This window comes from Rhincodon typus, chromosome 6 (genome assembly GCF_021869965.1).
Source record: "Rhincodon typus isolate 14 chromosome 6, sRhiTyp1.1, whole genome shotgun sequence".
In the NCBI taxonomy this organism is placed as follows: domain Eukaryota; kingdom Metazoa; phylum Chordata; class Chondrichthyes; order Orectolobiformes; family Rhincodontidae; genus Rhincodon; species Rhincodon typus.
In genome coordinates, this window is record NC_063337.1 from 44,760,931 (window position 1) to 44,774,646 (window position 13,716).

Here is a 13,716-nt window from a genome sequence, read left to right on the forward strand (position 1 = left end):
AGACTCTCATTTTTTCATGAGGTATAAATGTAATTCTGAATTCCCCCAGTATATGTGCAGATATGAATGATAATTTAGCAGCTTTCAAATTTGCCCCTTTTGTATGAAGTCCATGGGAACCTCTGTCAACAACCTAATGACAGCAGTGTCAAACCGCAGCTGTTCTGGTTTACCCTTTAGCCTTTTACTGAATCAATATTGAAGTTCTTCATCTATTATTTAAAAAAAAACTTGCACCATTCCTCTGAAATCTATCCTGTATGCTTGAGGGGGATAACAAAACACATGCAGTATTTAATCAGAAAAGATAGTGACAGTGTGATGGTGGGATGCAAAACAAACTGTAATTGGCTGCATTGGTGGCATGCTGCCTATTCAGGGCTCAAGCTGCAGTAGTAAGCTGTCTACAAACTTAAAACTGTTTATTTGGAGAAATCCTGGGAAAGTTTTAGACTTCGGTCTAGTACTTAAATCTTATATTTAGGATTATCAAGAATTCCCTCTTTAGAAATCATCCTTTATAGGGGAAAAAGGAAAATATATCCATGAGTGAAGAGTGTCTTTAATTTTGCTTTCTCAACAACAGTATCTTAGATTTACCACCAGCTGTTAAGAACTTGCATTCTTCATATTTCATTTATCAATTTCATGCTCCTCTCCAAAATAACTCTGTGCTCAATATCAAAAGGTCAAGTTGTAAGGAAAGATTGCATCAATCAGAGGTCTGGACTTCTTGCTCCGAGGCTTTCCTCCCATAATACACAAATTCCACAACCCTTGTAACAGAACAAAAGTTTGTCTGTTTACTGCATAAAAGTTCTGTCAGCACTGTTACCAGTCATCATGTTATTGTTGCTGCTATTTGTTCACTCCAGAAAATACTGGGCTGAATGTTGGGAATCAGCTAAGTGAATTTTCATCAAGTTTCATGTTAGGGTTTCTCTGAGGCCTAGCAAGTTTTCTCACACTATTGTCTCAAATTGACCTCATTAAGCAACATCCTGAATGGTGTCCCTCTTGTCCATGCTCGCTGGATTCTCCCACTATCCGTAGGTAATACTGATCACTAGGATATTGCCAGTGCAAATTTAGAACCCTGCACCTAGTCAAGTAGTGGTAGTCTTAAGTTTTCCTGTATGGTCTATGTAGTGGTGAAGCTGCAACAAGCCATTGCTGCTTACGATACAAGTGGCACAGATGACACTTCCATAAGCGTACAGCTGCACAGCTATACTCCAATTGCTGTTTAAACACCAGGCCACACAGCTTCCCTGTCTTTAGCCACTTCTCATCTTACAGTCAGGTTTGGGCAAAAGTTGTTGGCTTTGCCAGCAATGCTCATATCCCACAAAAACAATAAATAAAGGAGAGTTTTGAATGCTATGAAGTCAAATATAACTTGATTGCAATATATAATCATCACCATCATTTGAGATTTTTCACAGTTGAGGAAGATCTTTTTGTTCTGCTGTTTACTTAAAAAAATTATGCTGAATCGTAACTTCAGAATTTTATTTTAAATGGGGCAATGAATCTAATGTGATTTTTTTTTTCACACAGGTGAACATTATTCCAGTTATTGCAAAGGCAGACACTGTTGCCAAAAATGAGCTTCATAAATTCAAAATCAAAATAATGGGTGAACTGGTTAGCAATGGGGTACAGATCTATCAATTTCCAATTGATGATGATACAGTAGCAAAAATTAATTCAACTATGAACGTAAGTATTTAACACAAATTGAACTCTTCTATAAAGGTAGATTAATTAAAAGTAAATCAACCATTTTGAGAAAACTCAGCTGATTGCATGTTTTGAATTTAGAGTTGAGAGATTTTGGTAATTTGACTAATGATGCAAAAATATGTACCCCCATTCAGGACTGATTAAACTGGGTTAACTGCTTGAGTAAATTTTTTGGGTTATTGAAGAAACATCATTTGTTAAATGGTAGCTCAAATGCTTTTATACTACTAGCTAGAATGGAAGTTTTTTTTTATATCTTGAACTTCAGGGCCATCTACCGTTTGCTGTAATTGGAAGTACAGAAGAAGTCAAAGTTGGGAACAAAATGGTTAAAGCTCGACAGTATCCATGGGGAGTTGTACAAGGTAACAACAGAAACAAAATTGCAGTGATTTTTAAAAATAAGTTTGGCAGACACAACTTCGGGGAAAAGGAGGAAGCTGACTGCTTCACCAATTGTTTAGCCATGATTTCTGTTAGGTTTGATTTGGATGTTCTGGAGATTAGATGGGAAATAAAAGAACAAATAAATGCAGATTAGAGAGCAGAGAACTTGCAAAAAGAGTGATAAACAAAGTGTTCAGATTTAATGACAGCTAGACATAGTTATAAGGTGGTCAAAGTTGGAAATAAAAATTTCAGGGATGATAACATTTCTAAAAGACTTAAAGAATGGAGAGGGACGTGTAGTCCTTGATGAGAAGAGATACACAAGGATAGTAATAAGGAAGGATCTTGACTAAAAAGGTGAGAAAGTAGAATCCATATGGATGGATATTACAACCACAAGGGACATAAAACTGAGATGGGAGTAATTAATAGACACTCTCACCATAGTTATCATTGGAAAAGATATTAATCAGGAAATAATTGGAGGTTTTAATGAAAATGGTGAGGAAATTTTAATCTTGATATAGACTAACAAATGAAGTTGACCTAGGTAGTCTGGAAGACAATTTTGTACAGTGCTTTTAGTTTCCGGAAAGAAAATGTTGTAAAACCAACTGAGGATGGGCTTTTTTGGATCTTGTATGTAATGAAAAGATCCTGTGCAGCAGGGAGAAAGGATAAGCGTATTAAGAGTTTGTGTTATAGTTCGAACAAGTTTTTTTTAAACATAAAACCAATTGCATGGGTACTAGGGGAGAAATGGCTAAAGTTTAGTGTAAATAGAACTATTCAAAATGTGCAGTAAACTATAGTCCAATAGTGCCAACTTTGCTGCAAATCTATTATGTGGCACTCTATCTTTGTACATCACATAAATCATTACACCATAAGACAAAAGAATAAATTCACTCTAATAATGCTTTGACCATTTATCCTGTTATTTGTACACCTGCCATTTAGGTGCTGGCTGTAACATGGAATGTGACAGTATAATACTGCCTCAACAATAGTTTATTTGTAGATATCGTTAATCACGCATTCATTGTGCACACTTATTTTGTTTAAATTTACTTCAGTTGAAAATGAGAACCACAGTGACTTTGTGAAATTGCGAGAGATGCTTGTCTGTGTCAACATGGAAGACTTGAGAGAGCAGACGCACACTCGGCATTATGAGCTGTATCGGCGCTGCAAATTAGAAGAGATGGGATTCAAAGATACAGATCCAAATAACAAGCCAGTCAGGTACAATGCATATTCCTTTGCTTTGAATATTCAGCTTTTATCTTAAAATGTGCAAAGTTTACTGGCTCCTTATTTTTCTTGTGTGGGGCAAAACTTCAGTACTCCATTGTGCATAACGTCCTACTTTGTTAATTTTCACTTGATGATCTGTCATCACTGCCAAATCAGATGCAAGCTCTGCTCTACGTACTGTATCCAAACTTTCATAATTTTAAAGCTTTCTTTTAACTCTCCTTTTAAATTTTTCTAGTGAAAGAAATGAGAGTTTACATGTTTACGTATATTCCAAAGTACTCTTCAAAAAAGAGTTACTTTTGAAATGTTGTTACATTTCTCTGCATTACAGTTGTGTAAGCCAAACTGCGTGCAGTAATGTCCCATGAAAAGCAATATAAGTGATCGATTTAAAAGTTTTAATTCTCTTGACTATGGAATGAACGCTGGCTACAATGTTAATGTGGAAAATCCACTGCTCTTAAAGGAGAGGGCTTTAATTTATGTAGAGGTTTTCATGACCTCAGGACACTGCCAAGTGGTATTTAGTCAATTAAATACTTTGATATATTAAATGTGTTTTAAATGTATGGAAATATGACTGCTAATAGCTTCCCTAAGACTTTGAGACATGGCTGCTTGCTTGTTGCAGATTCATTGTTATTGTTGCAGTGTAAACTGTTCACAAATGATGCATGTGTGAAATTGGCATGACACTGTCACACAGGAAGATGTAGATATCCTTTACAGAGGATTGCTGATCAGTAAGGCAAGCTGCCTGGTTGTGTAACTGCGTTAAGAGGCACAGCAAGGCAGAGAAGACAGGGATGCTGTGAGTTTTCAGGTAGACCATATGATATATAAGATCAAAATTTGGCCATCTTACCCATTCGATCATGGCTGGATACATTTCTCAACTTCATTCTCTTGCTTTCTCCCCATAATCCTTGATCCCCTTACCAATCAGGAACCTATCTCTGTCTGTCTTAAAGACACTTGATGACTTAGCCTTCACAACCTTCTGTGACAATTAATTTCACAGGTTCACCACACTCTGGCTGAAGAAATTCCTCCTCATCTCCGTTTTAAAAGGTCATCCCTTCACTCTGAGGCTGTGCCCTCAGGTCCTAAATTCTCCTAGTGGAAGCATCATCTCCATGTTCACGGTGTCCAGGCCCTTCTGTATTCTGTAAGTTTGAATGAGAAGCCCCCCTCATCCTTCTAACTTCCATCAAGTATAAACCGAACATCCTCAACACTGCTCGTATGACCAGCCCATATAAGCTCATATGACATCCCCGGGATCATTTGCTAAATCTGTTCCGGACCTACTTCGAGGCCAGCACATCCCTCCTTAGATATGGGGCCCAAAACTGCTCTTATTATTCCAACTGTGGTCTGACCCCGAGCTTTATACAGCCTCAGCAGTACATACATCCCTGTTCTTTTCTTTTCTTGGTCTTCTCTACCTCCTGATTCATTTTCTGCCCCACATCCTGACTAGTGCAGGGAGTACATGACTCCTATCAGGGTCTTTTTTCCCTTTTGTGGTTCTTCAACTCTACCAATGCATATTCTATGCCTTCCAACCCTATATCATTTCTTGCTATCAATTTAATTTCATTTCTTGCTAACAATGTCAACCCCACCCCCTCTGCCTATCTGCATGCCCTTTTGATAGGATGCCTATCCTTGGATATTTAGTTCCCAGCCCTAATCCGCTTGTAGCCATGTCTCTGATGCACACAACATCATAGTTGCCAATTGGAAATCTGTACTATAAGCTCATTTACCTTATTTCCTACACTGCACATTTAAGCATAGTATCTTCAGTCCTTCGTTGATTGGCCCCCTTCTGCTAGTTCTCCCCTTATCTGCTGTGCCTGAATTTAGATTCTTGATCCTTTCCATACTCTCCTATCCTGTTACTCATTCTGGAAATGTTAGTAACAGCACCACTACCCAATTTTGCCTTTTCACTATGATCCTGATTGCAGATTTGTTGAGGTGGAGCACATCCCAATGGTACAGTTCCTTTTTGTCCCACTGCTGTTGCCAATGCTCTACATGGTGGAACCCTTCTTTTCTGCACCACTCCTTTAGCCACACATTTACTAAGTGAGCCAATGCTAAGAGAACAAGCAAGCAGCCCTGAGATGCAGCTTGGTCCAATCCTGTCCCAGCGCACAAAATGTCCTAGCAGCAGCCTTTCAAAGCTAGTTGGTGTGAGCTTTGTGTGTGTTTTGCAGAAAGATTGGAGGGAAACTATGATGGTGGTGTGTGAGGGATTGGCAAATGTTGGGTGCCAGTGTCTGTGGGCAAGGAGTGCCTCTGGCTGGTAGCCATTGATCGTGCTATGAGATGATCTTTGGTACTGAGTTTCATGGAAGCTGGTTGTAGCCAGCGTAGAGCTGAAGTTGCCAGGTACCTACTGTGAGTTCTGTGTAGTAAAGTCTTGAAGCTTAGCCTGTTTTGGCGCGCGTAGTAAGATAGGAAGCTAAATATTAATGAGGCCAGTTGTGGCATTAATAAGAGTTTAATAATCTCTAATTCCACCTTTAATTGGGAACTCGCTGTGTATATTGAGGAACTCCCATCGCTGCTTAGATATTTAGATACACCTCACCGGACTTTTCATCTGATTCTGCCACAAATCTCCCCATAGTCCACATTGCTGAAACCCCTATAAGATTCTGTGTTTTTAAAACTTTCTTGTGTACCATGTCCTGGAGAAGAATATTGATCTACTGCTGATCCGAACTCTTTAAAAGCTTGTCAGCTACCACAAGAAAATCAATTGCAGAAAATGTGTTTTTTGGTATACCAACCATAGAAATAATGTTGTTAGCTTTTTGTGAAAAGTCTACTGTTGAAGTTTTCATATTTTCAAATACTTCATTAGTCCTCCTAGATGTACAGAGATACCTGAAATATGAGTAGGTAATTTAACTAATATCAACACTTTTTTATGTTAGGGTTACAACTTTGACATCTGTGCCCAGGGTTTTTATTTCAAACAATCAGTTAATACTTTCTTCCAGCCTTCAAGAAACGTATGAAGCTAAGAGGAATGAGTTTCTTGGTGAACTTCAGAGGAAGGAAGAAGAAATGAGGCAAATGTTTGTGATGCGAGTCAAAGAAAAAGAGTCTGAGTTAAAGGAGGCAGAAAGAGAGGTACTGAAGTATTTGATTGCCATAATATGTAAGCTGGCACAAAGTCTCATTCTACCTTATGCACAATAACAGTGTATTATCCAAGTAACAAAGGCAGTAGTTTAAGTAAGTTAATAAAGATTAGTTAGCAGAACAGTTAAAAGGGCCTTGACACAAATTATGTGAAGTATTACAATTATTTCTTTAAAATCTTTCTTTTGTCGTAATCCTCCTTTGAGGAATAGGTTGTGTTGGAACAGATAATACATCTGCAGCAGGAAAACATTTCACCACAATTTAAATATTTATAATCAAATTAGACCACAATATTCTGGCTATAAAAACATTACCATCCCCTGTAATCCTTTCATGGAAGGCCATGAGCTCCAACATAGTTGAAGCGCCTTCACCTGCAAATGACGACCATCCTGACTTGGACACACATCACTGCTGGTTGATGCTGAGAACAGAGTTGGAATTCCCCACCTAACATTGTTGAGAGTGCATTTTTGACAAGGACAGTGATAATTGGTTGGGAACTGGGAAACCAAGTGAGGATATGGACAATGCACCTGATGTAGATGCGGCATGATATGCCACATTGAAGAAATCTTGATGGCACAAAGTAAGAAAAGTTGTTTTAAAGATTGCCAGAGAGTTGATTTAAATAGACCTTGTCTTAAGTCATGCCTGGCTTTTGTTGCTATGCTGATGGAGTTAAGCGTTATGCTGTTGTATTATTGTATAGTGTTATGCTGAGTTTGCTGGGTGACAACATTATGCATCACTTCTCTGAGTAGTTACAAGACAAATTTGTTGATATTTCCTTCAGTGTTCACTTTTTTTATATTGCTATAACTTCTGTAGACATTCACTCAATGTTGGTGGAAATTCCTTTACAGGTAAAACTAATTTTCTGCTAAAGTTAGCAGCCAGTTGGGTGAACACAGGAAAATTCTCAACGAAAAAATCCCATTGCTAATTTTTAGCTCGGTTTTTGAAAAATTGTTGGCTTCCAGCAGAGAGGGAAAGCTGAGATTTAGGTTAACAAGCAACATCGTCTAACATTAAGGAACACATTTTCTCCCTGATGTTTTGACAGAAGCCAGTGCGTTCTGTTCAAAATTTAAAAGAAATTAATACGAATAATTAAAGAATCAACTTGCCTTTTTGATTTTTACATAATTGAGAAATGAGAGAATAAAAATGAAGATGTGCTTGATAAAATGTTAAAGAAAACAAACGTTATAAGGTGCAATCGCCCTGCAGAGTGAACTAATTTAAACAAATTCCGAGGAGGTCAGGTAAATTATCTATGCATGCAACTAAAGGGAAGCCTAGGATTGTAACATACCTCTTGTAAAGAATTGTATTTATGGACTGACTGTGGTTTTTACTTTATAAGCAAGATCCAGTACTAAGAAAAGCTGTGCAGATTTGATACTATCTTTACGGAGCTTGAATTTAATAATGTTTTTAAAAATCATGCTGGCAGTTGCAAGATAAATTTGAACACTTAAAGAAAATGCACCAGGAAGAGAGAAAGAAATTGGATGAAAAGAAAAGTGTCTTGGATGAAGAGATGAGTGTATTCAATAAGAGGAAAGCTGCGACTGAATTGCTTCAAGGTCAGGCATTCCAGACTGCACCACAAATGAATCTCAAGAAAGACAAGGATCGCAAAAAGTGAGTACAGTTTTGATGTAAAATCTGAATTTTTAAACATATTGTTAGTCCTTCAGAATTACCATTCGATAAGATCATGGAACTTTACATTTAGAGAAGGACATTCAGCCCATTGTCTGTACCAGCTCCTGAAAGAGCTTCCTTGCCGGTCCCACTTTCCAGCCTTACCTCCATAGCCCTCTAAGTTGATCACCTTTCAAATATATATCCAGCTGCCTTTTCAATACCTCCTCCTGTGGAGTCCGCCTCCATCACACTCTTAGGCAGCACAATCCAAATCCTAACAACTCTCTGAAATAAAGAAGTTTCTCCTCCTCTCGCTCCTAGCTCTCTTGCTAACTATCTTGAAATTGTGGTCCGTAGTTGTGGTTTAACTCCACATTCCTATCTAATCCCATAACCCTTGACTCAATTGTCTTTCAAAAATTTGCCTTACTCTATCTTGAATAAATTCAATGACCCAGCCTCCCATGCTTATTTGAGAAAATAATCCACAGACTAGCAGCTTCTGAAATTTTAAAATTTGTCCTCATCTCTGTCAAAAATGGGAAAGCCCTGGCCCTAGTTTTAGCCTCCACCCTGTTAAGTCTCCTAAGTATCTTGCATGTTTCAATAAAATTCCCTCTCGCTCTACTAAACTGCCACTGGATATTGAAACAGCCTGTCCACCATTTCTTAGTAAAATAAACCTTTCATTCCAAGAATGACTCATGCAAAACCTTTCTCTGAATTGCTTCTAATAAGTTTTCAAATAAGTAGACCATATTGCATAAAGTGTTCCATAAGTAGTTTCACCGAGGTCCCACCAATAAAACTTCCCAACTTTAATATTCTGCTCCTGTTGTAGTGAATCACAGTGTTCTGCCTGCCTTTCCAATCACTTGCTGTAACTGCAGGTTTGTAATTTGTCTAGCATGACACCATTTCTTATGCACCTCAGAGTTTCACATTCTCTCCTCATTTAAATAGTGGACTATTTTCTAGTGATAGTCATACAGCATGGAAACAGACCCTTCTGATCAATTTGTCTATGCTGAACTAGTCCTATTCGCCTATATTTATACCATTATCCTGCCAAACCTGTCCTTTCCACGTACCTGTCCAAATGTCTTTTAAATGTTGTAATCGGACTTGCCTCTACCACTACCTCAGGCAGCTCATACCATATGTGCAACACCCTCTGTGTGGAAAAAGTTGCCTGTTGCGTCCCCCTTAAATCTTACCCCTCTCCACTTTAAACCTATACCCTCTAGTGTTGGACTTCCATACTCTGGGGAAAAGACCTTGGCTGTTCACCTTATCTATGCCCCTCATGTCTTTACAAGCTTCTATAATGTCACCCCTGAGCCCCCTATACTCCAGGGGGGGAAAAAAGCCCCAACCTATCCAGCCTCTGCTTTATAACTCAAACCTTCCAGTCTTGGCAACATCTTTGTAAGTCTTTTTTTGCACCATTTCCAGTTTAATAACATCCTTCCTGTCACAGGGCAAACAGAATTGTATGTAGTACTCTAAATGTTGCCATAACAATGTCTTGTACAGTCATAACATGATGTCCCAATCTTATACTCAGTGCTCTGACTGATGAAGGCAAGTGTGCCAAATGCCTCCTTCACCACCCTGTCTACTATGATGCCACTTTCAAGGAACTATGCACCTGAACACCTATTTCTCTCTCTAACAACACTTTCCACAGCCTTACCGTTAACTGTAAGTCCTGTCCTAGTTTGTCTTACCAAAATGCAACACCTTGCATGACTGAATTAAACTTCATCTGCCGTTCTTCAGCCCGCTGACCCAATTGACCAAGATCCTGTTGAACTCTGAGATAACCTTCTTCACTGTCCACTCTGCCACCAGTTTTGGTGTCATCTGTAAACTTACTAACCATGCCTCCTATGTTCTCATCCAAATCACTTTATATATAATGATAAACAACAGTGGACCCAGCACTGATCCTTGTGGTGTACCGCTGGTCACAGGCCTTCAGTCTGAACAACAGCCCTCTCACACATTCCCTCTGTCTCTTACCATTAAGCCAATTTTGTATCCAGTTGGCTAGCTCTCCTGGATCTCATGTGAAAAACTTTACTGACCAGTCCACCATGTGGAACCTTGTTGAAGGCCTTGCTAAAGTCCATGTAGCCAATGTCTATTTTCTTGGTCACCTCTTCAAAAACCTCAAGTCTGTGAGACACTATTTCCTACCCACAAAGTCATGCTGAATATCCCTAATCCGTTCTTGCCTTTCCAAATGCGTGTAGATCCTGACTCTCCGACTCCTTTCCAAAAATTTACCCACCACTCTCATCAGACTTATCGGTCTGCAATTCCATGGCTTTTCCTTGCAGTTGTTCTTAAATAATGGCACAGCATTAGCCACTGTCCAGTCTTTTGGCACCTCACCTGTGGTTGTCAATGATACTAATCTCTGCTAATCCAAATCTCTTATTTCCCCAAGTTCCCTAGCTTCATGTCTTTCTCCACAGTAAATACTGATGCAAAATATTCGTTCAGGATCTCTCCCATCTCTGGTAGTTCCCCACATAGATGGCCTTGCTGATTTTTTTTTTAAACGGGGCCCTATTCTCTCCCTAGTTACTCTTTTGCCCTTCATATACTTGTAGAATCTGTTTGGATTCTCAACTTTATCTGCTAAAGCTTTCTCATGTCCCCTTTTTGCCCTCCTGAATTGCGTCTTAAGTGTATTCGTACACCCCGTATGCTCATCAAGGAATTTTCTTGATCCCAGCAGTCTATAGGTGACATAAACCACCTCTTTTCTTGACTGGACCCTCAATCTCCAGTCATGTAGTGTTCCCTATACCTGCCAGCCTTGCTCTTTAGAGTAACTGGAATATGCTGTCCCTGAACGCGTTATCTCACTTTTGAAAGTCTTCCATTTGCCAAATGCCCCTTTACCTGCAAACAGCCTCCCCATCAACTTTTGAAAGTTCCTGTCTAATACCATCAAAATTGGCCTTGCCCCAATTTAGAATTTTAACTTGCGGACCAGGCCTATCCTTTTCCATAACTATTTTAAAACTAATAGAATGGTCACTGGTCCCAAAGTGCTCTCCCATTAACACCTTAGTTACTTGCCCTGCCTTATTTCCCAGGAGGAGGTTGGGTTTTGCCCCTTCTAGTAGGGATGTCTACATATTGATTGATAAAATTTTCATGAACACACTTAACAAATGCCTCCCCATCCAAGCCTTAATACGTTGACAGTCCCAGCCTATGTTTCAAAAGTTAAAATCCCCTACTATTACAGCCCCATTATTCTTACAGGTATCAGCTATCTCCCTACTCATTTACTTCTCAATTACCTGCTGACTTTAGGGGGGCCTATAGTACAATTCCATCAAAGTGAACATGCTTTCTTATTTCTCGGTTCTATATAGTTTCACTGGACGATTCCCCAGGAATATCCTAAGTACTGCCATGATGTTTCACCTAAAATGCCACTCCTCCCCACCCCCACCACCGTCTCACTCTATCCTTCCGATAGCATCTATACTTCAGATCAGTTTGAGCTGCTAGTCTTGTCTCTCCCTCCACCATATTTCTGTAATAGCTATGATATCCCAGCCCCATGTTCCCATCTATACCCTGACTTCATCTGCTTTACCTCTTTAGGCCTCTTGCATTGAAATAAACATAGTTTAATTCATCAATCTTCCCTCATTCTCTGTTGTGCTCTTGTCTGCCATGTATATTTAATTTGCACTCTAACTTCTGTACCAGCCTCAACCTTCTCTCTTCTCTCACCACTGCGAAGTCTTCCTGTCAAAGTAACATGTTCACATTTCTCCACATTAAACTCAATTTTCCAAATTTATGTCTACTAGTTCAAACTATCTTTCTGTCTAGGCTCTTTATATCTTGATAATTTTGCCTTCCTACTTAGCTTGATATCATTGACAAGTTCATCCACTATACATTAAGTCCTTTAATCCAAAGCATTCATGTATGTTGTAAATAGCTGAGTCTCAGCACTGATTCTTGTAACTAGTTAAATGCCGTAAGTCCCCAACCTGAAAAAGATAGACTTATCCTGATTTTGGGCTTCCTTTTAGCAAAACCAGCTTTAGGCTTAATAGTTGCCTACCACATAATATGCTCTTGTCCTGTGTGGTAATCTTTGATTGATGTACACCATGTCTACAGATTCCACTTTATCCACTTTGCATATTAATTTCCTCAAAGAATTCTTACTAAATACACCTTCCTTTCACAAAACCATGTTGAGTCTTCCTGACCACATTATGATTTTCTAAATATTTGTCTATAATTTCCTTAATAATGGATTCTAACAGTTCCTGTGTGACAGATGTTTGGTGAACTGGCTTATAGATTTGACTTTTATTTTTGCATTATCTATTTTACAGCATGCTGGGAACCTTTTCCAAAATCTGAGGGATTTTGGAAGCTTATAATCAATGAATCTACACTTCTGCATCCACTTTTATAATCCTAAGATGCAGGTCATCTGGTCCTGGGGACTTTTTGGCCTTTAGGTCTTAGATCCGCATTTCTCCCCTTAAAGCTGAATGTAAATTTCTGTAGTGTTATGATCACTATCACCTAGAGACTTCGTTACGAAGATATTGATTAATCCAATCTCATTGTGCATTACCACGTCAAGAGAACCTACTCCCTGGTTAGCTATTTGATGTGATGCTGTAAGAACTTGTCATTTTCCTTTCTTTAGGGGTATCTTTGCCTGTCTGATTTGCACAAGCTACATGTAAGCGAAAGTAACCCATGATTGTTGTGGTACCTTTCTTAAACGGCCCATTTACTTTTTTTCCTATATACTGTGTCCATAATATAACTACTGTTAGGGGCCTATAAATTATTTAGACTAGTAGTATCTTAACTTTCCTATTTCTTATTTCTATCCGAATTGATTCCTCATTTTGCTCTTTTGAGCTAAGATCATATCTTAGTACTGCACAATGACATCCTTAATCAACAGAGTTACCTACCATACCATCTTTACCAAGATTGCTATATTCTCAATGTCAGATACCCTTAAATATTCAGGTGCCAGCCTTGGTCACTCTACAACCATTTATCTGTAATGGCTGTCAGGTGATGTATTCATTTCTGTCTGGACTAACAATTCACAGGGGCCTCTGTAGTACAGTATTGTGTCCCTACTTCTGAGCCTGGAAGCCCCAGTTTAAGTTCCACCTGTCTCAGAGGTCGGTCTGAACAGATGGATTAAAAATATCTTCTAATAATTCATTCAGTTTGTTACAAGTACTGTGTGCATTCATAAACGTACCCTTTAATTTTGTCTTTTTATCACTTTTGAAATCTCTGGCCTATTCTCTGATGCATTTTTAAGTTTGTATGCTTTGTCCCTTCCTGACATACATACTCTGGTTATCACTATCCTGTTCTATAATTTGGTGGGATTACAAGGTGTGGAGCTGGATGAACGCAGCAGGCCAAGCAGCATCAGAGGAGCAGGAAAGCTGACGTTTCGGGTCT

The 13,716-nt window shown here is 38.9% G+C and overlaps 1 protein-coding gene across 1 annotated transcript in view; it reads left to right on the forward strand.

Moving 5' to 3' along the window:
* The first annotated feature begins 1,136 nt into the window (after positions 1-1,136).
* The window catches only part of LOC109912286 (septin-11-like), a 20,739-nt gene continuing 8,159 nt past the window's right edge, over positions 1,137-13,716 (forward strand). The window contains exons 1-6 of the mRNA XM_048597951.1: positions 1,137-1,214; positions 1,561-1,722; positions 2,015-2,111; positions 3,213-3,381; positions 6,417-6,549; positions 8,024-8,214. Of these exons, the coding sequence (XP_048453908.1) occupies positions 1,137-1,214; positions 1,561-1,722; positions 2,015-2,111; positions 3,213-3,381; positions 6,417-6,549; positions 8,024-8,214 (830 nt within the window). The remainder of the gene's footprint in view (positions 1,215-1,560; positions 1,723-2,014; positions 2,112-3,212; positions 3,382-6,416; positions 6,550-8,023; positions 8,215-13,716) is intronic.